The 15,312-nt window shown below is 31.0% G+C and overlaps 1 protein-coding gene across 3 annotated transcripts in view; it reads right to left on the reverse strand.

Annotated features, from left to right (window-relative positions):
- Positions 1-15,312, reverse strand: part of LOC106457768 (neuroglian-like) — a 97,792-nt gene that overhangs the window by 11,172 nt on the left and 71,308 nt on the right. For all 3 annotated transcript variants that reach the window (XM_013917212.2, XM_022383781.1, XM_022383782.1), the window contains exons 13-20: positions 11,806-12,087; positions 10,940-11,127; positions 10,185-10,364; positions 5,370-5,607; positions 3,955-4,073; positions 1,628-1,811; positions 1,243-1,365; positions 231-419 (exon numbers count right to left, since the gene is read on the reverse strand). In XM_013917212.2, coding sequence (XP_013772666.1) covers positions 231-419; positions 1,243-1,365; positions 1,628-1,811; positions 3,955-4,073; positions 5,370-5,607; positions 10,185-10,364; positions 10,940-11,127; positions 11,806-12,087 — 1,503 coding nt within the window. The remainder of the gene's footprint in view (positions 1-230; positions 420-1,242; positions 1,366-1,627; positions 1,812-3,954; positions 4,074-5,369; positions 5,608-10,184; positions 10,365-10,939; positions 11,128-11,805; positions 12,088-15,312) is intronic.

The raw sequence follows: 15,312 nt of genomic DNA on the forward strand, positions 1-15,312 counted from the left end.
GACCGTCACATTATAACGCCCCCATGGCTGAAAGGGCGAGCATGTTTGGTGGGACAGGGAATCGAACCCGTGACCCGCAGATTGCGAGTCGAGCACCTTATCCACCTGGCCATGCCGGGCCACAGAATAAAGTAAACAACATAAGAAACTTAATTGAAATCATGAGTCTTACTTCTATTATATCCAAAACAATGCCTACACACTCAATAATGCTTTATGATATAATATACCTTTATGATCCTCAGTGCTTGTCATCACTTCAATATAGCGTGGTTCTCCAGCTCCCACCTGAGTAGTGGCTTGAATAGTGACTCTATACTTGGTTTGAGGTATTAAATTTGTCAACTTAAGCCTGGTTGCATCAGGGTTGGAGAGTGGGGGTAGGTGCTCCTTTTGTATTCCTAATATTGTACCATTTACTGTAAAGAATTAGCAGTGCAATTATTAAAGATTAAGAAAAAACTTTCTTTTATTTCCATCTTGAAAAGCATATTTTATTAATCTAACCTATTATTTTCTTAGCACCGATTTCCTTAAAACATGAAATCTGTCTATTAAAGTAATATACAGTAACACAAGTATTAACTTAAAAGCTCAAACCTGTTCTTATGATTATTATATAATTTTTAAAGTTGTTGAACTTATAGGCATAAATTAAGTTTGTTTTGGTGATTATAACAACAGTATAGTTATTCTCCTTAAATTCATGTGGTTCCACTGATTATAACTATAGTAGAATTATTCTATGACATCTAATGTTCATGTTATTCCATTCATTTTCTCATAATTTCTTAAAATTATATTTTAAGAAATACTACAAATTTGTCACTTTGTTCTTCATTCACCAATCTTGTATTTTCATTTAAAAAAAAAATGATTGTTATGATTTCATGGAATTCTACATAAAATCTTCTCTTTTGTAACAAATGTGTTGTTCAGAGGAGTAAACATTTTCAGCATATATTTCTCTGGAAAAATTACTACACAAAACATCAGTGAGTTAACTGATAGATGCTGTAGAAAGAATTGGATATTTATTGTAGTAGTTATGAAAAGAAAGTTGTTTGTATAATAATGAAAGTAGGAAAGTGTTGGAATGTATTTTGAATTTTATTATTTAAATCTATTTTTTAACATACACACTATCTACATAAAATTGTTATGTTACAAACAGTAGATTTTCAAACTGTATTCTTGAAGGTGACAAAAAAATCAAAATCTTATTTTTTTTTTATCACTTACCTTTACTATAAAAGATTTTGTAACCTGTTAAAATACCATTGGCCTCATCAGGCTTCTTCCAGATCAAGTAAAGGGAATTAAAGCCTAATGGGTAGGCACTGAAGCTGGCCACTGCTCCAGGAACTATAGATATGACCAAGCACATAATCAAATGACTTTATATATCACTTAAAACAAACTGGTGAAGCTAGTCATTGGTCTAAAAATAGCAACATACAATGTGACCAAAACACCTGACAACAAATAAGCTTTAAGAAAATAAAACTAAATAGGCAGGTGAAAATTCTTTTTTTGTTCATCATTTTATCTAGAAATAACTAGAACAACATATAAATATAGCTTTTAAAATATATAATACCAGTCAGCTTAATGTTTTTAACATTACCTCCTTCAGGTGTGATGAGAGCAATTGTCTGTGAAGGTGGCCCAATATATCTTTGATTAATTACTGCAACTTCTGCAAAGTTCTTTGTAAATGGTTTTAGAACAGTGACTATTCCTTCAGTGGCATTTAGTGGGAAATCCTGTTCTCTCCAGTGCTGACCATCACCAATGGCCCACGTTCGAATCTGAGTCAAGAAACATTTTTTTCATATTTTAAGCAAATTTGTCTGTGTAAATTCAAATAATTTATTTACTTTTTATTCAAATTTTAAAAACAGCAGGCACTGCTTTAGTAACTTAATAATAGTAAACAGTTTTTACTATCTTGTTTTAATATGTGATCTTCTTTACAGATGAAACTTCGAATATTCTGAACTCTATTTCTAAAATACTTGAAAAAGCTAAATTACAGTTTGAAGTTCATTGCTTCATCCTGTATTTTCGTAATCCATAGTCATTGGTCTAGAAATCTTAACAAGGTTCAGAGTAGGAGTACTCTTGGGAACAAATAAAAACGAAATTAAACCCAACTCTAATGGTCCATAAAACTGCCTTTTTAAAGAATCACCACTAACAAACACATTTCTTAGACTGCACCAGTTATTTAGTCCTAATAAACCAACAAACATTCTTTAAAACAAAACCAGCTTCAAAACTTTAGCAAACCAACAAACATTCTTCAAAACAAGATCAGCTTCGTAACTTTAATAAACCAACAAACAGTCTTTAAAACAAGACAAACTTAGTAAATTTAATAAACCAACAAACATTATTTAAAACAAGACAAGCTTCATAACTTTAACAAACCAACAAACAATCTTTAAAACAAGACAAACTTTGTAAATTTAATAAACCAATAAACATTCTTTAGAACAAGACAAGCTTAAAAACTTTAATAAATCAACAAACATTTTTTAAAACAAGACCAGCTTCATAACTTTAATAAATCAACAAACATTCTTTAAAACAAGACAAGCTTCATAACTTTAACAAACCAACAAACATTCTTTAAAAGACCAGCTTCATAACTTTAATAAATCAACAAATATTCTTTAAAACAAGACCAGCTTTATAACTTTAATAAATCAACAAACATTCTTTAAAACAAGACAACTTTAACAAACCAATAAACATTCTTTAGAACAAGACCAGCTTAAAAACTTTAATAAATCAACAAACATTCTTTAAAACAAGACAACTTTAACAAACCAATAAACATTCTTTAGAACAAGACCAGCTTAAAAACTTTAATAAATCAACAAACATTCTTTAAAAGACGAACGTCATAACTTTAATAAATCAACAAACATTCTTTAAAACAAGTCAACTTTAACAAACCAATAAACATTCTTCAGAACAAGACAAGCTTAAAAACTTTAATAAATCAACAAACATTCTTTAAAAGGCCAGCTTCATAACTTTAACAAACCAATAAACCTTCTTCAGAACAAGACAAGCTTAAAAACTTTAATAAATCAACAAACATTCTTTAAAAGGACAGCTTCATAACTTTAACAAACCAATAAACATTCTTCAGAACAAGACAAGCTTAAAAACTTTAATAAATCAACAAACATTCTTTAAAAGGCCAGCTTCATAACTTTAACAAACCAACAAACATTCTTTAAAAAAAGACCAGTTTCATAACTTTAACAAACTAATAAACATTCTTTAAAACAAGACCAGCTTTATAACTTTAATAAATCAACAAACATTCTTTAAAACAAGACAACTTTAACAAACCAATAAACATACTTTAGAACAAGACCAGCTTAAAAACTTTAATAAATCAACAAACATTCTTTAAAACAAGACCACCTTCATAACTTTAATAAATCAACAAACATTCTTTAAAACAAGACAACTTTAACAAACTAATAAACATTCTTTAGAACAAGACCAGCTTCATAAATTTAATAAACCAACAAACATTTTTTAAAACTGGACCAGCTTCATATCTATAATAAACCAAACATGTTCTTCACAATTGTATCACTTTATAACTTTAATAAACCAAAAACATGTTATTCAGAACTGCATTTTTTGAAATGACAGAAGATTTTCAAAACTTGTTATAGAACGAATTTAGTATGGTTTCTGTTATTCTTATTCAGCATATCAGGCCCATCCCCAAATCAAGCTACTGCAGCAAGCACCATCTACTCTGGAGTGTTCAAGTGTTATCAGTATGTTTTAATAGTTGTCTGACTAATTGTTCATGGGTGTTGTGATACAGAGGCCAGCTTAACATAACTTGAAAATATAAATTAACAGAACAGACTATAGGTTATGTGGAATTATCCAAACAAGAATTTTTGGTTTCCTTACTTTGTAACCTTTAAAGTGTCCTCTTATTGAGGTTGAAGAAACTGCATTCCAAGCAAATTTTGCTGTTGTACCATCCATTATCATTAACAAACGAAAGTTTTGAGGAGCTTCAAGTGGAACTGAAGGGTAAAATACACATATTTATACATTTAAAATGTTACAAAAACCCTTTATTTAAAATATTACATCATTACTGAAATACTAATGAGCAATGAGTATCATTGAAATAAATAATCCATTATAGAGTATCAGGATAACAAACATTTCAAAATATATGGCTACTATAAGTGACACTTAGTTAAAAAAAATTTTAATCTCAGTTACTTCACTTAACTAGCATCCATCTGCATCACACCAACTGCTTACTACCCAAGCTAAAAATTTCATTGAAATTACTTAAATCCTGCAATTCAAAAATCACATACCAAAAGCTTTCACAAGGACTTCACAATTTATTACATTACTTTACACCAGGAAATATCTTTTCCAAATCTTTTTCAGTTTTAAGACAAAAAATACCCTCTTTAGCATTACACCAGTGTTTAAAAATTTATAAGAAACACATTTATAAGTTAGTTTCAGATATCATCAAGAGCTCCCACTGCCAACTCTTGAGCTACTTTAATTCAATAATGGAATTTGATAGCCACTCTTACATTGCATCCATTGCTCTGAAATGAGAAGCAAAATTTTGTGGCAATGGCACAAACCATGCATTATCAGATTCACAGTTTGGAATACTAACTATTAGTTCCCACCATACCCACACTTATCAGGATGAGCCAGTCTTATAACGTTAATAAACCAATAATAAACTCTTTAGAAACACACTAATTTAATAACCTTGAACCAACAGAAATGTCTCAGAACTGCTTTAATAAACTAATAGATATGCTCATTAGAACTAATCCAATTTTATATAAATACATTTATCAGTGCTTTTCTAGTTTTATTACTTTAAGTACACTTTTAGAAATACATAAAATTTATAATTCTAAACCAACAGAATTGTTCCAGTTTTATAACTTTAAATGAAAAACAGACTTTAGAAGTATACAAAAACTTTAGGCCAATGAGCATACTTTTTAGAATAATACTAGTTTCTTTAACTTTATACAATTATATATGCTCATTAGAATAACAAATCTTTATAATCTTAAATTTAAAAACATTATTAAAATTTACAAGGTACTGCACTTTAAATAAAACCAAGAAACCTTTTTTCTAAGAGCAATTTTGAAGTTTATTCATACTAAACACTCTATTAACACTATAAGTCAACAAAACACACGAACCTTGCAGAAAAATAATAGTATTGAACTAGAAAAATTATGTTCATAAGGAGAGGTTAATTTTTTCAGGGGACTAAAATATTTTAATTTTACAGTTTACAATAAAAATGGAAATAAACTAACCATCTTCTCCAGAGAAGCCAATAATTTCTGGAGCTGTTATTTTAGCTCGACCCAAGGCATTATGTGCTTCAACCTTGATTTTGTATGGTTTGAAAGTTGGTTGTTCATCCACCAAAAAACTCTCTTGTTTCCAGTCCCTAACAGTCACTACATTCCAATGAGAATCGGGGACATCATCTCTTTTCCAGAAAATTTTGTAAAAAAACCCAGGGGCATTGTGCTCAATTTTGGGCATAAGCTAAATGATAAATATATAAAATAGTCTTTAAACTTATATAAATCTAGCAAAATGTTTATAAATACTGCTTTAAAAAATTGCAGCAGCTGACAATTCTCATTTTGAAATGAACATTTTAAAAATTATTCAAAAGGAAAAAAATAATTTAATTCACACATACATAGCATACTGAACACAAAAATATATATATTTATTCATGTATATTCATACAAAAGTTTCACATAGGTGTTCTACAATTAGTTAACAAGATGAGAAAGGTCATAAACTTGTATTAATCATAACCTTGGGCTAAGGTTACAGTGCCATTTTATAGAGCTTATAATTGCTTGAACATGATCCTTGTCATTTCTTTCTTGAGGTGTGAGTCATAGACAGGATGGTTGGTACAGATATTTGTACAAGTCTATGTGAGCTGGAAGCTAATCTCCTCTTGAATATCAGTTGTGGGAATAATCACCGATGTAAGTAGCCTTTCTGTTGTACCTCCAACAGCCAGGTTGTTTGAACCAGTTAAGAGACCACCAAGCTAGGTTTGTTTTGTGTCCAGGATAAAAATTATCACCTATTTACTTGTGTTTGACTCTTACTTTGCTGTCTGTTTTTCATTTTGTTTGCTTGTAAACAAATATTTCCAACCCTCTCATTATTGTGATACTTTGTACTTACCTGTTAAACCTGGATATAACAGATGAATTTCCCCTTTAGTGCTGTAACCAGAACTTGTTTTTGCAGAGTTTGCTTTCTATAGATTGTCCTCTGTTCTGTTTGATCCTCTTGTTACTGTATAGTTTTTAGACTGTAATCACAGAAGGGCACTTTCTGAGACCATTAACAATGTAAAGTGGAAAGAAGAAACCAGCAGTTTAGCTGGAGACACAAGTTTGACAATGCAGAAAAGACTACTAAGAGCCATCTCCTGGGTCAAGGAGTTTTGCAGCTATTCTTGAAGAGGTGCATTAATATGATCAAGCATTCCAGTCTGTACTAGACAAGTACATTCATCTTGGATACTGATGCCAGTTAATGAGAGGTTTTGTCACAAATACAGGAGAGCTTGAAGCATTTAATTGCATATTCTAGCCCTGCATTAACATTTCTTGAATGACAAAAAAGGAACTGCTTGCAGTTGTAGTATTTTTCAAAACTTACCACCACTAATTGTGGTAAAAGTTCAATATTTAAAATGACCTTGAATCAGTGAAATGGTTCAAGAACTTGGAAGTTATGATTGCACATTCAATGATGAAGCTGCAAAAGTACAGCTTCATTGCAGGTTATCATTCTGGTAAGCAGAACAGAAATGTTAATGGATTATTTTGCCAACTGATAAGAGTACGTCTCCTCATGAAATGTCCAGATCCTGGACACCATGTAACAGTCAAAGCCATTGAAGCAGAAGTGGCAATGAATCACATGGGCGGTGGTAATTTTATCTGTAGGTGGGCACCAGGAGTGACTAAGCAGGAACTCTGGAAAGAAGAAATGAAGGTCTCAGACATAGCTTAAGTGCTACTTGCAATGTGAAGTGTAACCATCACATAATGGACATTGCACTATAATGATACACAACATCTGGCTCTTGCATAATCAGTTACAAAAGCAGGATGATGTGTTGTATCATCATTATGAACCACTGAAATATGGTAGCCAACATCTGATGCAGAGGGGTCCTTACAGCTGTAAGGCAGAAGATACATGATGTACAGACTAGAGAGTACTAAGGAATGTTACACATCGTCATTGTAAATATGCAGAAGCAGTGATTCTGGCCACACAAAAGACACATTAAAAGATGTTGTAGGCATTGTGCCTTGTTGTTGGGTATACAAGACTGTTCAGGTTAAGAGTTATAATTTAGTTTATTCGATGATTATTTAGTTTTAATAACAAGAGTGTTAAAAGTTAATTATTTTTAAAGTGATAGTTATGACAAGTTTTGTTACATAACTCTGTACGAGTCATACATTGTGTGTGTGGTTTAACTGTTGTGCTAGGCGTTTGTAATATTGTTGGTGTCATCTTACTCAAAGCTTTTAAGTTTTTCTCATTGTTGTTACTAGAGGGCTAGATATTTCTATATTTTTCTGTCACATGTTATAAATATGTGCAGATACATAGAGAAGTAAGTTAAGGTAGTCAAAGGAAAGTAAGTTAGTGACAGTAAAAAGTTGAAGTTAGACTGCATGATTTCAGTTTAACCATAATGGGCAATTTCTAAAGTCAAAGTTTCACAGATAGAGAAGTAGAATTTGTCTTGTCAATAGGGTTGTAAAGGAACTGAACCAGCCTGCATAGAAGTTTGACATAAAATAGAATTATTTAAAGCTCTGACTACAACTGTGGTACCCCACAAGGTAACATAAGTGAATTTATCACTGATTGCATTGTGATAGCAGAGGAGAGAAAAAATAATCTGTCTTGTCAATAAGGTTCTGTATAAACTTTTGATGAAAAAGAGATTCATTTAAAGTTCTAGATACAACAGTGATAACCCATAGGGCAGTGCTTTCCAAAGTGGGTATTGCAACATCTTGGGGCACCACATCGTACCCTGAGCAGTGTTGCCATATTTTCGGAAATTGCACAAAATGATTTGTCAAAATTTTTATTTGTAGCTGTTACAAAATTTATATTTTTAAAGGTGCTACCCAGTGTAGCATGCAAAAAAATTATCTAATGTTTTATATATTTCTTTTTGGGTCCGCGACATAAAAAAGGTTTGCCGATGCAGCCTTGTGTAGTGGCAGGTAAAGTGGGGACTCCAACGTGCCAATTTATACAAGTTTATAGTCGTGTTTGTGGTATTTAATTATATTTTGTACGTACATAGTGTGTCGCCATAAAAAAAATTTGGAAAGGACTGCTATAGTGTAAATAATTTTTTGTGTGCATACATTTAACTTGTTTTGAATATATTACTTTAAAACAAGTGGATTGTGTGTTCATTTATTATTGACATTTATTAATAACAAGTCACAGAATCGCAGCCTCTGTAACACTTACACTTGTGTACTGTCAAAAAAAAAACTCCAACAGAAAGTTGTAGGTTCTCTTTTACAGAAAATCATTCTAGATATAGTGCTCTTCTGCCAAAAGTGCAAAAGATAATAAGTATGTGCTAGTTGGCATGAGTACTTTACCAAGTTGGCCAAAACTTATCCAATGGTTGATATTTTAGAGTCTACCACTGGTGTTTTAGTTTAAGAACAGATAACACAATCTGGTGAATCTAATGAGATCTACATGAAACAAGGAACAAATTGCTTATATTCTACCACCATATGCATCATACTCTATTTATTTGCTTTGCTCTTCCAAGCAGAATTGGTGAGTCGTGAATTTGGTGTAGCAGTGAATCGAGAAAATTAACAAATGAACAATTTCAGTCCTTACAATACACTATGTCATCTCTGGTGTGATCATTTGGCTGAACGTGTGATACAGATTGACAATTTCATTAAGCACAACAGAAGATAATATACAAGTCTTAAGTCACATTCACTCAGCAAACTGAACATAATATATGATAATATATGGGTTGGGCATTGCCTAGTGGTTAGTGTGCCAGGCTACAGGTCAAAGATCTGACGTTTGAACCAAAAATATGCCACTGAACATGCTCAACATTCCCAGCTGTGGGTAACTTATAGGCGACACAATCAATCCTTCTATTTGGTGAGAGGAGTTGCTAAATGGTTGTTGTGCTTCAACCTTGGGATCTCTGATCAGGTAATTTACCCCCTTGCTATAAAAGATGACATTCAGTTTGAAAATACCAAATAACAAGAAGATAATAGAGAAGTATTAATTCTCATTTATTCAGCACATTGAAGATGATAGAAAATAATTCACACAAAGTTTTCATTTTAGAACACAAAACAAATTAACATATTTTTAAAACTATGTTGAAAAATAATACAAAATTAAAGCAATGTTTTCATCATATTGCATAACAGTCTTTAATAACACAAGGTGTTTGTCATCAACTGAAATCAATAAAATTAACATATTTTAAGTGAACTTTGTATTTGCAACTTTAGGCTAATTACCAAGATTTCCAAATATAAGTATTATTTCCCATTTACAAAAGAAATACAACTTTTAAATACTTAGGTATAAATAGCCATTTGCATAAAAAAGTTATTTGTATTTATATACAGCTTAACCATTAACAAAATCACATTATTTTTATATATTCATAAAAATATTTTAAAACAAAACATCTTTGTTTTTTATTTTGATCTACAGTTTTCAAAAACTTCAGAGATAAAATATGCTCTAGTTCCTGTTGTTTTGGTAAATTTTCATCTGAACTGGAAAGATAACAACTCAAAAATGTAGTTTTAATTACTTTACAGAACTTTAAATTGTAATTTTTATTATATTTATTTGGGATGATAAACTACAATAAATATATATTTTTACAGTGGTTTAAAACCTAGTTTCATTTTACATGCATTTCAGTAGAACAATGATTTTTTTTTGTAACAGAGAATCAATATATATATATATAGAAGCTTTAGAAGCATGTACTTTTCTCAAAAGCATTAGGTTAAGAACAATTAAACAAACAATACCTTCCATGATATAACAATGTTATCTGGATTTGTCCCTTCACCCTTAACATTTGTTGGATGTTTATGAGGAGTATCAGGTGGTGTAGAACACTGTTTGGAATGTTCACTTGGTTGGCTGGAACCAATCTTGTTGAATGCAACCACTCTGAAAGTGTAGTTAGTCCATGGGGACATAAGTACCTGAAACATTCAGAGTCAAACAATTCATTTTAAAGGTGCTTTACTGTATACTACAGGCATGTTTGGAATATTAGTCAATCAGACATACTTTGAACCGGGGTTACTTAAAAGTACAGAATAAATAAACACAGACTACGTAAATAGTTTACAGTACAGAGGAAAACTATTAACTCAGTGAATTGTTTTTAAACAAATGCAATTGGATCTTACTTTACAAAAAACATAGAAATACAGATAGCTGCAACTGCTATATTTGAAAAAAATGTATAAGAAGAAAAAATCACAAGGAAAGTAAATCTTTATTTGGAGGTTTAAAAGAATTTCAAATAATATGTAGTTATTGTATAAGAAAAACAAATTTTTATACATAGTATATTTAGACATTTGAATCTGTATTTTTTAAGCAGTAATATTCTATTTAGCATCACGTATTATTGGCTATAAAAATGTATACTCTACTCAAATGATACGGATAACACATTTAATATATATTCTATCAGCTGTTTAGCTTTCATAAGAATTAATGTTTTTAATGGTTCAAGTTGATAATGAATGTCGGTAATACACAAGCTCACCTTAAAACGAGTGTCCGTGGCTGGCACATTCAAAAATGAATTCTCCCACAGATTAGGGTTAAAACTAGTATTGTATTGAATATCATAACCCAGGATAGGTGCATGACCATTTCCCATTGGTTCCCATTGAATATCAGCCACATGAACTTCACACTCGACTTCTTTTAAAACTGGAGGTTTAGGTACATCTGAATGGCAATAAAATTTTACAAGAGTTAGAAACATAGATAATACTTGGCAGTCAATGATTATTTCCTTAAGTCGGTGAAATATTCTTAAACATTTTCAAACACAACAGACTCTACTTGGTTTGTGAAAGCATTTCAGTAAGTCACCTAACCTAACCTAACCTAATGTTGTAGTGCAAGGCTTAAGAACCCTGCAAACGTTTTGTTGCAAGACTATAAGAAAATATAAGGAGTTAAGTGATGTTGTGTATACATTACATATTCTGTAACACCTATATGTGAGAAACAAGTATATGGAATATTTTTCAGAATACCTATTACAAATTAGTTAAAAGTTTATAGGAAAATAATTTAACACAAAATGCCTTTTGTTTCAAATATAATAAATATGTAATTAAATTTATATGTTGATAAATAAAACTAACACTAATAACTGCATTTCATGAACAATAATTGACTATTGAATAATTACAAACAATTTTGTTACAATATAGTATTAGAGAGTTAATGTTCCTTAGAGAGTCAACTTCAGTGGTAAAAAGTAGTTGAAAACTCACATCTATCTATTACTACAAGTAAGATTTAGTTTTTGAGATAACATATTTGGGTATATTTAAAAACCTTCATAAGACATACACTATGTTATACTGAATATTTGTCAAAATTTTCTTGCCTTACTTTGAACAATCAAATTTGCCCATGCAGAGTCTTTATCTATGAATGTTTCAGCAATACATGTGTAAATCCCAGAGTCACTGTCTTTAGCCAAGTTGATAACAAGAGATTGATCTTGTGTCTGGTTTAGCCGTGTATCTAGATGATAGTCTATAGGCTCTCCATTAAAAAGCCACTTAATAGCCAAGGTTAAAGTGGGATCAGCTTCAGCTTTACAGTGAAGCACTGCCTTCTTGTTAATGCTAACTTCAACATTCTCAGGAGCTAATGTGATTTTGGTTTTAGCTAGAAAAACATAAGTGACTTAAACATCTTCATTAGAAATATACTGAATAAAGTATAATTGTATTAAAAATTATTATAATATCTACAACTGATTCATCAGGTGGAAAAATTAAGTTTTCTAATAAATATTAAAACATGGTAATACCAAAAAACATCTTTAATACGGACGTTTTGGAATTGTTTCAAATTCCATCATTAGTATTAAAACCTCAAAAGGTTAGTTTACATTATTCTAACTACAAAGAACAACATTAACTATTAAGTGAGAAGTTTAGATACAACTAAGAGTTCACAAAGAATACAGATTTAAAAGGTAATATAACAGAATGTACAATATAATGTGAGGCAGGTATGTGTTTGATGATATTGTTAAGAGAAAACATTACAAAGAAAGGCTTAAATATAAGTATAAACACTGCAACTTTAAAAAACAAAATCAAATTTATAATAACACTGGGAATCTGGAATTTATTAAATTAACGACAACAGGGAGGAATTGATGTTATTATCTAATGTTGGATGATCAATAAAAATGGGGAGTATTTTATTAGTAAAGAGTTTGTAATCTGTTGTTCCAGAGATTAGAATTTAAAAGTTTTCAAGAAGGATGGGGTGGTTCTTTTTCTAACTATGTGGTCAGTTACAAAACTCGGGTGGACTAGTTAGCTTATATCTGCTTTTAGCTGATGTTCCCATATATTAAGGTGTGTGTACTTGTAGATAATGTGCAGCTTTACCTATATAGGTAGCTTTTAGTTACCACAAGTGTATTTATATATGATCTATAAGTACATAAGGATGGGTAGAGTGTTTTGGGTTTTAAACAAGCTTTGAATAAATGTTCATTTAAATACCAAAAGTAGCTTAATTTGAGGGTAAAAATTTAAATTCCTTGACTGGCTTAACCTTACTTTTAAGCATGAGAAAAAAACTTCAATGAACTTTAAAATATTTAAAAATTGTAAACTCATCTCTGACAACACTTTTACAGAACTTCATTCTAAAGGTTCCTATCCCAGTTTTATACATGGCTTACCAAAAATAAACAACTCAGACCTATTCTACTCTTGGTTCCCACACCTACAAACTTGCTTAATATCTTGTACCTGCACTAAGCTCACTAGCTGAGAATGAATTTACTGTTGAAGACTCTTTTGCCTTTCCTACAGAGATATTTAAGTCCCTTATGCATATAATTTGATATAGGTAGCTTTGAGATTCAATCCTTATTCACTAACATCTCATTTGAAGAAACAATTCAAATAATTACTAACTAATTATTCTAAGCCAGATGTCCTGCACTCTAATTTTAGCCAACAAAAATTCAAACATTTTCTTGAATATGGTTTCAGGTATAATCACTTCATTTTTAATGTGCAGTTTTATTGACTATATAGATGGGGTAGGCAATGGAATCACCCCTAGGTGACTCTTGCAAATTTTTTTTCTGTTATTACGATTGTCAGTGGCTGGATAAATTCTCTATATTACAAACTAGTATTATATAGATGATATGCTGATGATGCTTTTTGACATTTTCACAACACTGATCATGCCAAGAAGTTTTAGTATATATAAAAACAGATCACAACATCCATATATAAACTTTACATCTGAGATGGAAGAAAACAATAAATTAGCTTTTTATGACATTCAAGTTAACAAAATAAACACACTTTTGCCACATCTGTTTACTGTAAGAAAACTTTTACTGGCTTACACACTTGTTCCTACAGTTTCATACCATACTCCTTCAAATGTAACCTTGTTTTAAATCTCCTAAACAGAGCATATAACATATGTTGTGACTACTTTTTTCTTCACTCTGAAATTCCCAAAAACTCATAACATATTACAAAGTAATGGCTATATTCGTAATTTCTTGCATTATATCATATAGCAGGAACATTTTTAACAAATAACATATAACCTACCAAGAAGCCACACATCTAGAAATCTCTGATAGCTCTTATCACTCTTTTCATGGACTAACAAAGTTTTAAACTCAAATCATAAATAATCAAGCTATATTACACTCAAATTATGCTACATTTTGTATTTAAGTCAACATTTAAAAATCAAAGCTTGTTTTAAACCAAAGACACTCTACCCATCCCTATACACTCATAGATCATATATGAATACACTTGTGGTAGTTGAAAGCTATCTATACCCATAAATTACATATCACTTTCAAGTGCACACAGATTTTGTATATGGAAGCATCAGCTATAAGTAGATATAAGCTAACTAATCCACCTGAATTTATATCTGACCACATAGTGAGAATAAGAACCACACCATCCTTCTTGAAAACTTTTAAACTCTTGTTTCTGGAACAACAGATTATCAGGCAGATGGTAGCACTACTTATGTAATGAAAGCTCAGATTGTTCATACAAATAGGTCATCAGAACTTTACAATACTATATAGTGTTTCCTTTTATAACAATATCTATGTAATGACTGAGTCACAAGTTATGGGAATGTCTGTAAATATTGTTACAACAGCGGAAGTCACGTGACGCTAATAACACGTCATGAGCTTCTAGAAAATTCATGTCCCTTCCTGAAGCCTCGAGTGTTTACTAGATATGCGGTATTCTTGTATATAAGACTGCCAAGAAGTGACAGCAATAATGTAGTTGAATTGCAGACAGAGATAGAGACGGACAGTTGGGTCGAGCTCGTGAGTCGTTTGTTGTGAATTATAGCATTTGTTTAACTTATAGCGTGATCGTGGAAATTAAGTGAATTTCAAAGTTGTATTGAGAAAGAATAAACTAGTTTTATTTAAGAAAGGACTTGTGTCTCTAAAGTTTCATTGGAAAGAAATTATATGGGAAATTAACTAACAACCAGAGATGTAACAAATTGGTGTCAGAAGTGGGATAAAAAAAAGAAAGAAAATGGAAACAAGAAGCGGCTTAGCAGATTTGATGGCAGCAATACAAGAACAGCAAAAGAAACAAGAAGAACGAGAAAAGAAACAAGAAGAGAAATTACAGCAGTTGTTGAAGGAAAAAAGAAATAAAAAAAAAGAGAGATTACAGCAGTTGTTGGAGGAAAAAGAAAAGAGACAAGAAGAACGAGAAAAGAAACAAGAGAGATTACAGCAGTGGCAACTGGAACGAGAAAGGAAACAGAAAGAAAGTCTCCAACAGTGGCAAGAAGTACAAATGGAAAACATTAGTAAATTTCAAAGTGAATTAAATACATTAAAGG

The sequence above is a fragment of the Limulus polyphemus genome, unplaced genomic scaffold, assembly GCF_000517525.1.
Source record: "Limulus polyphemus unplaced genomic scaffold, Limulus_polyphemus-2.1.2 Scaffold371, whole genome shotgun sequence".
Taxonomy (NCBI): Eukaryota; Metazoa; Arthropoda; class Merostomata; order Xiphosura; family Limulidae; genus Limulus; species Limulus polyphemus.